Source organism: Falco punctatus (assembly GCF_963210335.1).
Source record: "Falco punctatus genome assembly, chromosome: Z".
NCBI lineage: Eukaryota > Metazoa > Chordata > Aves > Falconiformes > Falconidae > Falco > Falco punctatus.
The window spans coordinates 65,408,276-65,425,955 of record NC_137586.1 but is presented as its reverse complement, the minus strand read 5'-3'; the positions used below and the strand labels follow the sequence as shown (position 1 = coordinate 65,425,955).

At 40.3% G+C, this 17,680-nt stretch overlaps 1 protein-coding gene across 1 annotated transcript in view; it reads left to right on the top strand.

Annotated features, from left to right (window-relative positions):
• The first annotated feature begins 374 nt into the window (after positions 1–374).
• SRFBP1 (serum response factor binding protein 1) overlaps positions 375–17,680 on the top strand; it is an 83,190-nt gene continuing 65,884 nt past the window's right edge. Inside the window, exon 1 of the mRNA XM_080372674.1 lies at positions 375–539. Within this exon, the coding sequence (XP_080228800.1) occupies positions 510–539 (30 nt within the window). The 5' untranslated portion in view covers positions 375–509. The remainder of the gene's footprint in view (positions 540–17,680) is intronic.

Below are 17,680 nucleotides of genomic sequence, written 5' to 3'. Positions count from 1 at the left end.
TATTTCCAAGATTATAAACTACTCGGAAGGGCAGATGTTTCATGTAGTTTAAGGATTCAGAGTCGTACAGATCTGCAGGTCTTGGGCTCATCCAGCCGACGAAGCACCGCAGCAGCACAAAACGCCGCTCGCAGCAAGGCGCCCCAGGCTGAGCGGCCCCCGAGGCGCCCCGCGCAGGACACGATCGGCCGCACCGGCCCCCACCGGCACGCACCGGCCGACGCGACCCAACGCAAGTCCCCGGCGGCTGCGGGCCCGAGAACAGGTGCGCACGCGCCACCCGGAAGTCGTGTGGCCGGGGCGGAGTCGGAGGACCGAGACCTGCGAGAGCCGGCCTAGAGAGGCTCTACCCATAGAGCTGCAGCCTGGAGCGGGCCTGCCGCCGCGCGCGCCGCGCATGCGCGCAGTTTCGCTTCGTGCTGCTTGCGGTGCGGCGTGGGGGCGCTCGGAGGGGGGAGGGCCGCGCCGGGTCGGGCGACGGCGGAGCTCTGCGGGCAGGGACCGACGCCATGGCTCCCGTGCTGAACCTCAACAACGAGGTGAGCCCCCACGTCCTCTGGGGTGGCGGTCGGAGGGGGCTGGCGGGGCAGGCTCGGGCCGAGCGGGACCCGATGGGGCAGGTGGTGGCAGTGGCCGTTGGAGGGGGCCGGGACACCGGGAGGGGAGGGAGGTGGCGGAGCTGGGCGACGGCGGCCTGTCACCCTGCGAGCGGGCCGAGCCGGGCTGGCCTGGCCGCTGCCCTCCGTGGGGGCGGCGTGGCCGCCTGCAGCGCTGGGGAAGGCCCTGCGGGCCCGGCCGCGGCTGCCGCAGCGTGGCTGGGGCGGCCGCCGCCGTCCGCCTCGGAAGGGCTGCGCACCGGGCCGGCGCTCAGCGGGAGGGCTGCGCGGTGGAAATAGAGATCTGCCTTGCGAAGATAAGCTACCTTTCGGGGGATGCCACGCAGTTGTCCACATGTGTGCTTCGGCTCGACGTCCTGTCATTGAGTATATCTCGTCATCGTATCATGTCGTGTCTTACTGCGTTTGTGTCAGCACTGAAGTTTTGCAGGTAATACTCTCGGACCTACCAAAGTCTCAGCTGCCTGTCTTCTGAATGGCAAAGATACGATGTTGCCCTATTTTTTTGGAGGTGGAGTTGCAGAGAATGAGAAATTAATGGGTTAGCGCTAACTTTTTCCTATTCTGTAAGAAGTCTGGTGTTTCCTATTTCTTTCAGAATTTTTTTCCTGCTTTGTGGCATGAATTAAATGAATTAAGTGTGTTTCACTTGTGTTGAGTTTTGGCTACACATTGGCAAATCATCGTGTGCAATTGACGCAGCTAAACTGTCCTCTTTAAACTGCTGCTGCAACACCTAAAGAGTAGCTGACAGTTATGCTGACCTGAGTTGTATCAGCTTCTGCAGATTGCATTATACACTTCAAGGATTCTTAGATAATTCACAGTATTTGTCATCAGTAGAACAAAAATGGCCGATTATACGAGCACTCCGAGATTACAGTTGTATTTAAAGTTAAGTTTTATGTTGTAGGCATGTAGTGGCTCTGACAGAGGTTGGTTTGTAAGTCGAGAGTTTAGTGAGAGGTAGCCTGTTCATCAGAAAAAATGTAGTTTGATATTACATAAAATACAGATATTTACTTGGCACTTTATTACAAACTTTTGTTCCTAGCTGTTAACAAAGGTATGGTCAAGTGTGACTGATTTCACTTTGAAATATGCCAATGAATCACTAAAGAGAGCATTCATCACTGAAACAGAAATTTTTTTTGCTTGATCAAGTTCGGGTGGTGATTTGTAGCCTTTCACCACAAAGTTACTCTTATAACAAGGGATTAAGGCAGAAGCGTTATTTGACTGAGGAATGACCAAACAGTTCTTCAGAAAAAGACAGAATGCGAGGATTTCCTGTACAAAAGATTTAAAAATTTCGGTAAGGACACTGGGAGTGCCGTAGTTCAAACATCACCCTGTCCTAAGAGGAAACTGATAATGAAGTTTGTCGATTTTCTGGAGGTGGCAGCTTTCATTGGAGCTCTTACAAAAAACAGGCATTCTCTAACAACAGGTCCATCCAAGATGTAAGGTAGTATAGAGACTGAAATCCTGGATGCCATCACATCAAGAGGGACAGCCGGTCAGGCTGGCTAGGAGTAGAATGAAGACCTAGTGTGAACTGATTAACAAATTTTTCCATTTCTACATATAACGCCTTTTCATAAGCATCAGAACTGCATTAATTACTATGGTGACTACTCATAAAATCTGAAATATATTCTTTACCAATACCTGGATATCTTCAGTGGATTTATTACTAAGATGTCCTTGTAGGAATGTGTTTCAACAGGAAAAAGTATTTATATTCCTCAAACAAAGGTGAAATGGTGGAAATTGAGCATGAATAAAGTAACAATTTTAGAAGGGCTAATGTTTTAAACAATCTTGGACTTTCATTGTGTATTCTTCCAATTTGTGGAGGGAGATTTGCTGTAATTACAAAGCAGCTTTATACAGTGCACCTTTGGCATTCCACAGTCAACCAATGCTAGGGATCAAAAATATTTCCCCCATTAGACTATATCAAATAGGCATGATGGTAGTTGTTGCAGAAAGAACTTTGTGACTCTTATATAGCTGATAAACTTGTTTGTCTTAGCTGGGTTTACAGTAGTTCTGTGTAAGACCTGTGTAAATTCAGCTGTGTTATGTTTACATATTTTGGGTTTTAATTCTGGCTAAGGCAGACTTCTGCTATTAATTAATATCATAAACTATATTGGTTAGCTAAATGATGGAGTCTCAAGAAATTCTGGGGTGGTAGGTTTCAAAAAATTTTTCCCAGTTGTTATTTTGCTTACAGGTAGAACAAATAGTCATAAGACCAGTTAGTTTCTTACTGTTGTTCTTAGCCACTTGCTCACTCTCCCCTCACCCAGAGGGATGGGGAGGAGAATCGGAAAGGAATGTAAAACTTGAGGGTTGAGATAAGAACAATTTAATAATTGAACTAGAATATAAATGAAAGCACAATAATAACAATGATGACAGTAACAGTTATAATGCAGAGGGGAAGGGAAATAATAAAATCCGGAGGGAAAGGAAGAAAGGAACACGTGGTGCACGATGCAACGGCTCACCACCTGCCTACTGATTCCCAGCCAGTCCCTGAACGACCTGCCTGTCCCAGCCACCCCCCCAAGTATATGTACCAGGCATGACATCCCATGGTATGGAATATTTCTTTGGCTAGTTTGGGTTGGCTGACCTGGCTGTGTCCCCTCCCAATTTCTTGTGTTCCTCCAACCTTTTTGCTAACAAGGCCTGAGGAACTGAAAAGTCTCACATCATAGCTAAAACACAGCACCATACTAGCTTCTAAGAAGACAATTAATCCATCCCAGCTGAAACCAGGACACTCGGTTACAAAAATTGGCACCTTTCTTAATGTTAATTATTGATGTCCTAGAACTACTTTGTTCTGCAGTGTCTATAGCATTCCTATAAGCTGTATTATCATAGATAAAAGTTGCACAGCATCTGTTGTGGACAGGTAAGGTATAGTTGTTTAACTATATCTTACTTCTGAATGGGAAGTATAATTACTTACCACTTGAGTAGATAGCTTCAGTTCAGTGTCATTCAATGGCAGGAGTTGTTTGGGGTATTACTCTTCTGGTGAAAAAAAAAAAAAAACAAAACACTCCACACTCTTAATGGAAAGTTTTCTTAGTACAGTGTAAAAATCAAGCCTTTGCTTCCAATATTATAATGAAGCGTATACATGTTTTGAAATTAAAGGTCATTTAATTGAGTGATAATTTAACTTTCTATCACCAAAGAAACTTCGAAGTTGAGTATTACTCTTAGTGCAAAAATTTAATCCTTCAAGGAAGTGAAACAAGTGAAGAACTGATGTGTGTCTCCCTCATGACAGTTTTTGAATTCATTGGCTAATTTCAGGGAATTTGGAAAGGAGTAGAGACCTCAGAAGTTGTCCTGTTTTGGTTTTTTAAGTATTATTTGGTTAAATAATAGTGCCTCCATGAAGCACCATGCTCCAACTGTTCTGATCTAATAGGGAGCAAACAATGAAAATGTTTTACTGTTTAGGTGACTGTATGAATGGGATCTGAAGTTACTGTACAGTGGTCAGGATCCTGGGTGAAAATAAGAGGGAATTGCAATTGTGACGAGGTGAAATGATACAGAAAAATGTAAGAAATCAGTCATAATTTTTCAGCTATCCACAGAATAATTTTGGACAATCTGTTAATCATTTATTTTATTTTTTTATGCAAAGTTATTTTTCTATCAGTGTAACAGCTTCAGAAACTTAAATTATTTCTGTGTTAACAAACAGGTATTGTGCCAAAAATGTATAAATACTCTTTTTCTCTAATTGTATATATACCTAGTTAATAACAGAAAAAAGCAACATCTTGGCAGAACCCACAGTTACCAGGGTCCAGTAATTTTAAAAAGCCATCGTCTTGCTGCTGGCAAATAACGTGGTATAGTTTCAGTGTGACTGCATGACTGAAAAATTAAAATTGAAAAGAGTTAAAAAACCCAAATGTTTTTATAATTCAGACATCACATTTCTGTATGGGATTACTGAATTTTGATTTCTGTGCCCAAGGAAGAGCTGGGGGCAGGGGGAAAGTAAAGACTGCAGAAAGTTAGGACAGAGTGAGGACTGGAGTGTTTGAGAAAGAAGAGCAAAATGCAGTATTTCTTACCATTTTCTAACCATGTTCTTTTATACAGGGGAAAATATAACTTGTAGAATGAAAAAGTTCAGTTTTGCAATTCTGATATATCAACTGCATATGATCATGCTGTTGGAGGGTTTGTCTGTATTAAGCCTAACTGTATTCTCATCTTGTGTTTAATTTTATAAGCTTGCAGGCTGAAGGAATCTTTCTAAAACACTGTTGCTGTCTTGTGTGTGTTTCCTGTTCTAAGTTTTCTAAGAATATTCAGGTGTCTTGTCACATAATAGCTTTCAACATTAAACTTTTCTGGAAACGTTTGCTAGATGGCAGCACATAATCATCCACAACCGTGGACAAGGGCAAGTTTCAAGGGAGATAGCTTCTGTAATGTGAAAAATTATCATTGTTGATCAGCAATATACAGTAGTATGAAACTGAAGCTTTTGAATGGGAACCAACCCAGATTTGTGTTTTTTCAGAACCTATGCATCTTAAATAATGTTGTTCTGTTTTTACAGTGATACTCTGGTATCAATACTGTATGATGACAACAAATACAGTTACTGCTCTGCCATCCTTTTTACTTTTTTTTTTAAATTAAATTCTGCTTACAACTGCCTCAAGGAATGAAGCTGCAGAAAGCCCATGATGCTAGTGGAAGTGATGACTGTATGAATTGCTTTGAAAATAAGTGTTCTAATCTGCATCTACACAAGTGCCGTAGTGGTGAAGTTGAACATTAGTAAGGCATCACATTATGTAAAGCAACTTTAAATCTCCGAATTGAGAGGTTTTTCTGTCAGTGGGACCTACGAATTGAATTTGCCAAAGTTGTTTGGGTATGGAAACTTTGGTATCAGGTGATTTTTTCTCTTTAAATCTGTATTTAATAATCAATTGCATGCATCCAAGATAATTTCTCTCTACAAAAACATTATGGACTTCTTGCTGAATTAGAAAAAGTTGAGCTTTATTTACAAAGCTATAGTTTTTAAGTAATAAGAGCTGATATCTACATAATGCTTGTCATCTGCAGTTGGTGGATTGTTCTTTTTTTCCGTAAAAGGTAGGCTCAGGATAAACGTGTATCTTCAGTGTAATATGTGCGCACACACGTTTTTCAGTATGCTAAACAAAGTGCAGGTTTAAAAAATGTTATATAGGAAGCTTAGTAATGATGCTTAAAGGTGGTGGATTCCACTCGATAGTGTTTTGGATCCCAGCAGCTTGTGTTGTGATACTCCGCATGACAATACTTGGCCCTTTTACTCTTCAGATTTAGGACTGACATCCTGATCTCTGACTTAACCTGGACAGCAGTTTAGGTGAAGACATATTCAGAAAGCAGTCTGGACATGTGCCTAAGGATTTAGACTAGTATACAGTGAAATCAAAGATGGATAGTGTGGCTGGTTATGAAAAAAATCAGACAAAAAGAGGGGAAATGGCCTTAACTTGTGAAAAAAGACTGACATACGGTCTGAAAGTCTGAAACTGCAGTCTGAGTTATATTTGTAATCCTGTGAAACTTGCATGTGTTATCACAGTTGCAACCAGAAGTAAATGTATGTTTGGAGATGCTTATATAAAGACTGGATTGGCCTGGTGTAATGTTGTAAGGCTAAATGTTTGTCAGTAGATGGGCAGACGCAGCTAAGATAACAAACATAAATGGAAAGGCAGTTACTGAAATTGCATTTGTACATGCCTTCAGTCACAAATTGCTGAAAGGTGAAGCACATGCTTTTAAAAATGAATCACTTTTGGTGACCAAAGTTTCTGTATAGCAGTGAAAAAACCCATGGTCTGACTGGGGTATCAGGTGGAGTTATTAAAGAATGGAGAGGGGGCAATTTGAGAGGGTCATGCATTCCTCCTGAGACTGAGTTGACTTGTATAGCCAGGAACTGCTTTATGATTTTTGTAAGGTGCATTAAATGTGAAAAACCTGATTACTTACCCATGCTAGTCCTTAGTGCATTATCTATTTCTGTTACTGATACAGTAGGTCCAGCATGTCAATTTTAAATTGATCTGAAATGAAATTAACTTACAGTTTGGTGGTGGTTTTGTTTTTTTTTTTAATTGATTATTTTTGCCAAGAAACATTCCATGCAAAGTGAGTTTAAAATTTTTCCATGGTATTTATTTGCAGCTACTTAAGGTCTTCCTAATAATTCATTCATTATTGAATTTAATGAACAACAAAATTATTCAGCCTTCCACAGCATGCCAGGATCAATATTCAATGTATAGGCACTGGACTTGGCAGTGCTAGGTTAATGGTTGGACTTGATGGTCTTAAAGGTCTTTTCCAGCCTAAACAATTCTATGATTCTATGGTTGTGACTGCTGCATCACTCAGATATGGTATGCTTCTCTATGTTTTCATTCACTTTGCTGTTCAGTGTGTCTCAGGTACGTGATGTGCCTCTGAAGGAGTGTGGTTCTCTGGCGGATTTCACAGGCAGCTGGGCTCACTGCTTCTGAAGCTGTGGCTTCTCAATCTCCTTGCTCCTCATCCATTCCAGCCACATGGTCCTACCTCCCTCTTCTGTGAGCAGAATAATTTTTTTGCTAGGGTAGTTTTCTGTAATGGATTTAAGGTAGAAGGGTCTTAACAGGGAGTGTGAGCAGCAGGCAGATGGGATCAGGGAGGAATGGAAGGGGTTTGGAGGAGGGGTGAAGACAGACTGTCCCAATGCCACCATAGAGAGCTGTTCTGTTGTCTTGTGGGGCTGGTAGAACTGTGCTGTTCTTCATCTCACTTAAGTGTTTATCTTTAAGCAATGGCATTTCTGTGAAACAAGCATAACATCTGGGGAGGGTGTCCAACCAGCAAAACTTAAAATAGTCAGGATGATTATATGATGTGCGATTGTGTTGTCTGGCAGGTGTTTATGTTACAGAAATTCTAATGGTCAAGACTAGAAGGGCAGGAGAACTAGATGTTCAAAGAGGAAGTCAAAGGAGCTCTTGTATTTGTCTGATCTTAATGTTACATAATGAGTTAATTGAAGAGTAGCTACAAATCAGCTTGAAAGAAGAATCTTGCAATTTCTCTGTTACACTTAAATTTTCTTTTTGGAAAATGTGACCAAGGCTATCTCAAGGGGGGAAAAAAAACAACCTGGTCTCTTGTCTGTTGCAACAGAACTCTTAAAACTGGTTGCAGTCCTGTAATAAGTCAAGCAAAACATTAATTTTCAGGAGTTAGACTTCGCACAGTAATCAGAACCGTGAACGCTTAGGCTTTCTTTCTTGGGATTTCTGTAAAATTGCTTTCCTCTATCATGAACAGGCTGATGTGAGCATTCAGTTTTTTAATGTATTATATCCAAATGGCTAGTGTTACCTAAGGTGTGTTCTGGTATTTTTAAGTGCATTCCTGGACCTTCTTTACCAGAGATAAAAAAAGAATCCTAGGTGGAAACTTTCACAGTAACGGTGACTGAGTGCTATAGGCCTTACAGTGTTTACAGCAATCTGAAGCAGGCAGCCAGCCCAGTGTGGTGATCCAGGCTCCACTGTGAAATAAAGTAGCTACCCATAAAGATCTGTTTCATGTGCTATCTCTTGGGCTGTGTGGGAATCTAGGAACTCCTATAGGGCAATTTAATATTCCTATTTGCAGACTTTATAGCTGGCTAAAGGGGAGGTGAGGCATGAGGTGAGCTATCTGACCAGTTATCTGGTGTTGGACTGAGCTGTGAGATGTCTTACTACTCAAAATTCAAAATACCATACTGTCTTTCAAGGCATGCTGATGTCTGATGAGGAAAATGCTTTTTGTTTGTTTGTTTGTTTAATGGCTTAGAAAACTTTCCAGTAGTTGAGAAGGCTGGTTCCCTCAGTCTTAAGATGAGTTGAATCCTGTGTTGAATGTTGAATGACCAGCAGAGTGCACTAATCACAAATGCTGGTGAACGCTAACGCTGGGCTACTGTCCGGCAAAGAAGGGAGATTTTCTGGGATGAGGGGAGCCTCGTCATGTATTTCACCAGTGGGAGCATTTCCGTAGGAAAAGTCCTTGGCAGTGCTCCAAAGGCTGCTTATCCAACAATTAACATAAAATACATGAGCTCCCTCAAAGGAAATACTCGAACTCGGAACTCTTTACCCCTGAGGAAATTCTTCTTGCTGGTCTACAGATGAGTTCCCTTTTGCTGTTTTGTCTCTGGCTTATGAGCCTTGTTTGTTCCAGCACCTACCCAGCATGCTGGCCAAGCCACTCTGAAGTAGAAACATTTGTCCTAGACTCTCTCACATTGAAGTAGGTCTGTAGTTTTACGCTTTCAGTTCTGCTTAAGTGCCCCAACATCTAGACTGTTCCTCAGATGGTGGACACCAGTTCTAGTACTGTTCTGAGCTGTATGCCAGTACAGTTAAGCTATATCTGCTTTAGGTTCATCTGTGATCACGTCAATATTATTCTTAAGGTGAAGTGATTAGCACTTAGGTACTTCTGAAAAAGTATGGGTACCTAGGATGCTCTGTAGTCAGAACTGAAGCTGTAACAATTTCTGGCACTGCCAAGACCTGCATATCCCTGGCTTGCATGTGGGCTTAAATACTTCCTTGAAACTGGTCATGCAGTCTCTTACATGTCACTGAAATAAGTCTTGGAAAGGCATATAAACAAGTTATGAGAACCAAGAAAAAATAAATTTCTACACAATTCAAAACAGAATAGCTAATCTTTTCCATCAGTTTATTTCTCGGTATACTGGCAAATCAGTACTTTTTTCTGTAAATTGTAAGTCTGTGCACAGTTAGAAAGCAAAGGAGACTTTCTCTTTAAACTCTGGAATACTTGGCAGCAGTCATTTCAGCTCTATGGAAATGCATGTAAAAATTCTTGCATTACTTGCGTTACTAATAAGTAATTCTACATACAACAGTTTCTTGAAGGAGAAGAAAATTGGGCTAGATTGGGCTTGCATTCTGCTTAAAACAGTTGAAGTGTTAAATTACTGACATTCTTTTACAGACCATGTAAATGTCCTAAGGAAAAGGTCTTTTGAAAGCTTATGAAATTTCCAAACTTACACTCTGTGAGATAGAATTCTGAGGAATTGTGGCTTTTTTTTCCCCCTAGGAACTGTTCCAGCAGCTGTTTCTAAAGTTTCTAGAGTTGCCACATCATCAGTTGTACTAATATTAACAGCAAACTCTGATCTGCTGTTTGCACAGATTTTGTTTCAGCAAATTACTGAAGCAATTAAACATGGCAAACTATGCAGGTTTTTTTGCTTCTGGCAATATCGTATACAGCCGTTATCAAACTACTGTACTTCAGAACAGAAATGAAAACTTTTCCTTAGCTCAAGTGGTTTATATAAAGTGTGTGTGGTAGGCCACGTAGACTAGTAAGATGCTGTCATAAAACAAAACATCTGTGGTTCCTTGGTGTGGTAGTATACACTAATGAAAAAAACATGCAAACACAGTCATGGGAAACTTTATAACTTTTATTTTAAAGGAACTGTGAGATACTTGTAGTACACAGTATAGTCTTTTATCAGATGTAATTTATGAGTATATATGCCTGCATAAAATACAGTTTTTAAAAATGGTTCTATTACCGTAAATCTGCTTAATAGCTTACTGCTGTCATTGCAGACATCTTTCTGCAGCCTTTACATTGCTGGGTTGAAGCTTGCTGCTAAACAAACAGGGAGGCGAGGCTGAAATGAGTATAGAAGGGAAGGGGTGGTGGTGTATTTTTTTCCTAATAGAATTCGGGGTCTTGGGGGAGGGGGAAGGTCTTAAAAGGAGAACAGTAATCAACTGCAAATTCATTGTAAATTGCCAATTGGTGTGGCAATGTTAAAATTCTTTTCAATTTGTCTTATGCTATGAAGGTTGATAGTGAAGAGCAATTGAGGGAAAAGTTTTTTAGTGAGGGTTTTCAGCACAAAAGTGGCCAGCTTCTAAAATTCAGTGACTTTTTTGATTGCCCTTTGTCATATAAGAGCAGGGGATTTTAAATTCTTGTACTGATTTTCAAAGAAAAAAATATATTTCTGCTACAAATATGGGTCACAATGGTACATGTTAATCCATATGGCATTTAATACCGAAGGAAATGTGTATCTGTGTGTATATATGTCAAAAATTAACCACCTAGAATGTAAATCAGTGGGATTTTTTTTTTTGTAGAATGCAAATATTGTGTTCATTTTTATTCTGGTGAATTTTCTGCTCTGTAATCATCTGACTTAGAATCATGCTTTTCTGTTTTGTAATTTTTATGTTGAGTAAACAGGTTGAATTCGGTCCAGCAGAGTATTTGTGTAACTGCTGTTTGAGAACTTCATTTAAACCACCGGTAAGCTTGATAATGAGATCTCCATGACACCAAAACTAAGCTAGGAGTTCAAATTTACGTTTTGAGTGAACTCTCTAGAGATCTGGTTGGATTCCTTCAGTTGTGTTGGAAACTAGTTTATTGTATGTTTGTAGACATGTTTAAATTCCTTTTTATCTGTGGTCAAGCAAACATTGGATATAAAGTGGCTCTCAGCAGTTGAGTTGCATAACTGTCAATTTAAGATATTACTGTATAGCAGCTTGGTAGATTCAGAAGCCAGATCTCAAGGTCTTTAAAATTGAGGTAACGTGAAAGAGTTCAATCTCAAAAATGCATTACACTGTCTAGCAGCAGAAATGAGTAATCCAGTAGGAAGCTCAGAGTGAAGAGTAAAATGTGAAGGACTTCTTGTTTCCCATTTTTAATGAGACAAATATCGGAACTGGGGCTTGTCTTTCTCCCAGAAGATACTGTGTGTTAAGGTAAGATTCCAGTGAATCTGGAAAAGCTCTTTGTTTGGAAGCTATTTTAGAAAAAGAGTGCCATCTTATGATTTGGCTTGCTCAGTTTCCAAATAACTAATGAGAGTAAGCCAGTTTTAAATAAGTATCTCCAAACGTGCTCTAAAATGGCCATAAAATTGTGTTTATTCCTTTGTTTTTTCTGTTCTCTATTTTCTTCTGCAGTTCGGGAGTTCTTAGCTTTTTTTGCTAGATTCTGACTTTGATAATTTCAATAGAGAATGGAAACTAGCCAGCAAAATAAAGTTGACAGTGGAAAACAGAACTTATTCCTCAGGGTATAACTCTTAGTACTTCTAAAATTAAAGATACTGAAATAACATTTATTTTGTCTTGAAAGAAAGTGTTCACAAAAAAGCCCACCCGTTGTAAAGAAAATAAATAATTTAAAGCTGATGGTGGAGCAGGGCAAACAGAAATTAGTTTTTTATATAAGCAGTGCATACCAGTATATCACTGGCATAGAGCTACCAGTGAATGCTGCATATGGATATCTGAATGTCTGAGTGGTTGGGGAAACATTTTCCATCGAATTTGTAGCCATTACGATGTGTCAGGTAAATGACAATAACAGGCTGTCTTCAATATGTACAGAATCAGTTTTACCTTTGGAGCCAGAATACTGAGGGAGCTGGAGGAAGTGCTCACAGCCAATTTCAATCAGCAGTCCTGGCTAACTGGGGATGTCCCAGTTGACTGGAGGTTAGCAAATGTGACATCCATCTACAAGAAGGGTAAGAAGAAGGACCTGTCAGTCTTGGTCCTGGGGTTATTGAGCAGATTCTGTCCACAGCCATCACACGGCATGTGCAGGACAACCAGGGGATCAGGCCCAGTCATCACAGGTTTATGACAGGCAGGTCCTGCCTGACTAACCTGCTGTTCTTCTGCGACAAGGTAGCACACTTTGTGGACAAAGGAAAGGCCATGGATATCATTTACCTGGATTTTAGTAAAGCCTTTGACACAGTTTCCCACAGCATTCTCCAGGAGAAACTGGCTGCTTATGGCTTGGATGGATGTGCTCTTCACTGGCTAAAAAACTGACAGGATGGCCAAGCCCAGAGAGTGGTGGGGAATGGAGTCATAGTCAATTGGCAGCTGGTCACAAGTGGTGTTCCCCAGGGCTCGGTGTTGGGCCCGGTTCTGTTTAGTATATCAATGATCTGGATGAGGGGATCGAGTGCACCCTCACTAAGTTTGCAGACAACACCGGGTTGGTGGGAGTGTGTTGATCTGCCTGAGGGCAGGAGGCTCTGCAGAGGGACCTGGACAGGCTGGACCGATGGGCCCAGGCCAGTTGTATGAGGTTCAACAGGAAGTGCTGAGTCCTGTACTTGGGTCACAACAACCCCACGCAGCGCTACAGGCTTAGGGAAGAGTGGCCCCTCATTACAAGAAAGACGTTGCCCCACCAGAGAAGAGTAATGTAGCTGGTGAAGGGTCTGGAGCACAAGTCTTATGAGGAGTGGCTGAGGGAGCTGGGGTGGTTTGGTCTGGAGGACTCTCGGAAGGATCTTACTGTTTTATGCAACTACCTGCAAGGAGGTTGTAGTGAGGTGGGTGTCGGTCCCTTATGCCAAATAGGAAATGATAGTATAAACGGCCTCAAGTTGTGACAGGAGAGGTTTCGATTGGATATTAGAAAACATTTCTTCACAGAAAGGGTTGTCAAGCATTGGAACAGGCTGCCCAGGGAAGTGAGTGAGTCACTGTCCCTGGAGGTATTGAAAAGACATGTAGACGTGGCACTTAGGGATGTGGTGGACTTGATAGTGTTAGGTTAACAGTTAGAATTGATGATCTTAAGGATCTTTTCCAACCTAAAGCATTCTGTGATTCCTCTTTGCTGTTTTATGAGAGCATGTTAGAAGAAGTCTGAGGTCATGTACAGGTATGCTAATGTAGGAAGGGATACAGTGAATAGAAACTGGTTCTATGAGGCTGGTAAGAACTGTTCTGAATAGCAACTGGTTCAAAGTAATGAAGCACCCAGAGGCAAAAATCACTGAGGGACTGCTGCAAAGGAAATGAGTAGCATAGGAGCAGGAGGGCATAACTGACACTTAGTTGCATGATAAAGTAGGAATTCTTTAAAATACAAAGCGAAAGGGCAGGTAAGGTGATTGCTTGCTCTTGGAGCAGTTCAGAAATTACAACTATGGAAGGAAGAGAGAGGGATAGCTGGTAATTCTTTAAATATTGCAACAGTCAAAAATGATAGGTAGGTAATGAGGTGTGTCGGACAAGAGGAAATAGAATGAGGAATTAGGAGGGCTTATAAGGAGGGGAGATGTGTATTTGGTATGAAAAAAATGGAGACTGAAAAAAGTATCAAGCTTCAGAAGAATAAAGAAATCCCCCAACAGAACCAGCACTTGGTGTGGGAGAGGAGTTCTAAATGGCTGGACCATAAACATACCATACCTAAAACAGATGGTTGATATAAGAGACTTCTAACAAAGGGGATTTTGCAGGGACCTTTGAGTGCTGCTCTAAGTTGTTAGTAACTAATACTGGGATAGTTGCGTAACCTCTTATAGCTCTGGTGTCTTGTCAGCTGTCTGATGGAGAACTAATTGCTTGAAGGTATAGTTTTTAAACAAGAGTAGTGTCTGTAAGACCACCTGACAGGGATATTTTAAGCTCTTCATTCCTTTTACTTTTCATACTTGTCCTTTTCCTCAGTTTCTATTTTATGTCATGAAGAAAATTCCATGAAGAGTGCAGTTTATTAGGTTATTTTTTCCCAAACACTATCTTTTCCATGTGTATCTGTTTATGAAAAATTATCATAATGAAATTGGTTTTTTTTTTTGAACAGTTCTCAGGGAATATAGAATACTAACTGGTATAGCAAGGTAATTCTCCATTCCCACTAGAAAGAATTCTTCCTGTCCTTCCAAAAAAAACTGAAAAGTAAGTTACATGCTAAGATACCTCACTTTCTAAGATAGTTTTTTTGGGGGGAGCGGGGACCTCATCTGTAACTGCTCTGCAAGAGAAGGAGTTCCCACTAGTCACAGGATAAGTCATAAAGACATGATAGCAGAAATCACCTTAATGGAAGAGCAGGGTTTTTGTGGGAAGTAGGGTACTGTTTCAGAGTCTGGCAGGCCAGTAATATTCAAGCATGTTTGAAGCCAACAGAAGCTCACCTCAGATTCTAGTTAGTTTAGTAGTCTGGGACACAGGGTTGAGTGAGTAAGTCAGAAAAATACGAGTACTCAAGATCTGAACAGGGGTGGTAGTCACTGGGTATGTTGTGGTATGTATATTTTACATGCATGCTAGGTGACCTTGTACTAGGGGCAGTGTAGAGCACGTGAAAACCCTTATGCTAGACTTTTAGTCCATTAGTAGCGGTCTGATATCTGCTGTTGTTAGTTAGCATTTGTTAAGTAAGGAAAAGACAGTTTTTGTAAGAAGGTATGCAAAAGTACCAAATATTTTGCAAATCTAGAACTGCATACACATCTTTTCTGTTCTTTCCCTGTTTTCTTGTCTTTTTTTTTTTTTTTGTTAATGGAGTATTTCTTCCTTTGAATACATGAATGTGAAATCCTTATTACATGTTTATTGTCACAGCATTTTTCCCCTATCCAGGCATAGGAAAAAACTGTTCATGATTTATTTTCTCCATGCCACACACCCACCCACCCCACCCCCCGCAACCTTCACTCACTAACTTTTATTTGATCATTTTATTGGACTAGACATAATTCTTTGCTTTCCTTATACTCCCTCATTCTATGACATACCTCTCTACTATTCTCCTGATGGTTTTGTTAATGATATTGTGATGCTAGTTATAGACTTTTTATTTCCTCTTTAAACTTCAGAAGTGTCGTATTTGAGGATCACACAAAAAAGTAGACACTCTTGGGAGTTGAAGATGAAAAAATTACATTAAAGTGTACTTGCATGACGGAAGTTCCTTCAGCTTGTGAGAAGAGTGTAGTACAGAGAGAGCTGCTTATTCCTCCAAAATGAGTTAGTACTGGTGATACTCATGTGACAAAAATTAGCTTTAGCTGTTGCAAGATTTAACTTGGTGTGATTTGCTTCTATCCAAAAGTTAATTAATACTGTTTAATTTTAATAGTAGGATATTGATAGTTGAGCCCTTGCCATTTTTTAATGGGAGTTTTCACATGCCTAATGAACCTCCCAGCCTTTTGGTTTCCTGATACTTAGTCCTCTTCGTACATGTATGGACAGGGATGAACTTTGTTGAGGAGGAGTTCAAATTCAAAACAAAAACTTTATTTTTCTTATGATAGTAATAACAGGGTTTTTTTATTTTTTACAAACACAGGTTATACATATACTTTATAGACAATCTAAAAGTTGTGGTATTTAGTTCAGTTTTTATCCTTCAGATTTTTTAAGAAGTGATTTAATAAGTATTCCTTTACCTTGGTCACTCCTCAGCTGATGCTGAGTTTTGTTTAATGATCTTGAAACCCTATTTCCTTTATGATTCCTTTATGCTGCCTGCATAATAACAACTATATAGTGACACTGAAATAGAAATTTTGAAGTGGGTGAGTCTTGGTATGAAATGAGTGGTTGTGTTGATGACAGATTCAAAAAAATAATGCATTTTCTGGTTGTATTACAATATGGATATTTGGCAAATGTGCTGCTGTAATGTTGCACAGGCTTCCCATTCTTCCCCTGACTACTTGGCATGTGAGACTAGTGTAAGCTGAAGGTAACTATAAAAATGTCTCTTTTTACATGAAGTATCTTGCACAGAAGAACCTGTCCGTCTCCTGTCCAGTTCAGCAAGCTGTCAGTGTTCTAATTTCCCTTGAAGCTTCAATCACCATGTTAAAAACACAGTCCAAAGAATGTGGTAAGAATAATACATACTGTATATTCAGGTTGCGGAACGTGGCATCTTAGGGCTTTGAGTCCAGTATTTCTTAAAACGTCATACTGATATCCTCAGCTGTTCCTTTGTCTCTACAGGTTTTTTAGTGTATTACCTTTGGAGTTTCTCTTTTTGAGAAACTTTGAGGAAAAATCAGTAACTGTAGTTATGGCACATGTTTCCCACCTCTTTGGCTGATCAGGAGATGTGACTTGTGTTTTCTGGCTGATTCAGAGCCAGACGTGCTGGTGAATGAGTACATGTATAGTAATTGGCAGCCAAAATGGGAAAGATTTGAATTCTGCCTGTGTATTTCTTCCATGCTAGGCATACCAATTTTAGTCCTTACCTCCTACTTGGCTACCAGTTTTCACAAAACACGTAGGAGCTCTGGCCTCTGCTGTTTTGTCAGACTTGGTTTCTGTTTAGTAAGCCTGAAAGTTACTGGGGAGGGATAATGACAGGCAAACAATGTGCTGACAAACTTAATTTCCTCAGAAACCAGGTTAACAAATTTAATTCCAGAACACACACAGTTTTAATGTTGCAGTCTTTCAGGACAGCTGAGAAAAGTTGTTATGTGTTTGCTCTCAGGACTTCTGAGTTTTTTCTTTGGTGATGTAGGAGGAATAATACCTCCATCTCTTCACAAAAATGATCGCTATTTAAAGTCAATTGGAAAAGCTGAGCAGTAAACAAATGTTGAAAATCTGTGTTTTGAAAAAAGTTGAGAAAGTGGGTTTTCTAGGATGTCATGGACACAGTAAGTTTTAAATGTAGGATAGTATATGTTTTCCTTCATTTTTTTAAGCATGTAAATGAAGTAGTTTATCATAATGTCAGTGTTGCATAAGTTACACAAATTGATGTAATACTTAAAGAACTTGGAAGTCCAAGTAAGCAATTAAAAAGCAAAATTATACATATAAAAAAAAAAAGTCAGCTTGGCTGACAGTCTTCAGAAGTTCTGTCTTAAGCTTTCAGTCATCTCAGGTGCTGATTCTCTGCTTGCCTTTAAAGCCCATCATAAGCTGTGCCACCTTTCTGATGCAAATAATTGCTTTCAGTGGATGTTGTCCAAAGCACTTCCAAAAGAAATGAATGCATAAATAACATGAGATCAGTTCTACTAGTGCAAAAAGGAGGGGCAGCATGCATTCTTGTAGGGCTAATTGGCATGCAGCTGCCACTGTCCCTATTTCCCCACTCCCATCCCATACCCCATTAGTACTCTAGTGCAGCAGGCTGATCTT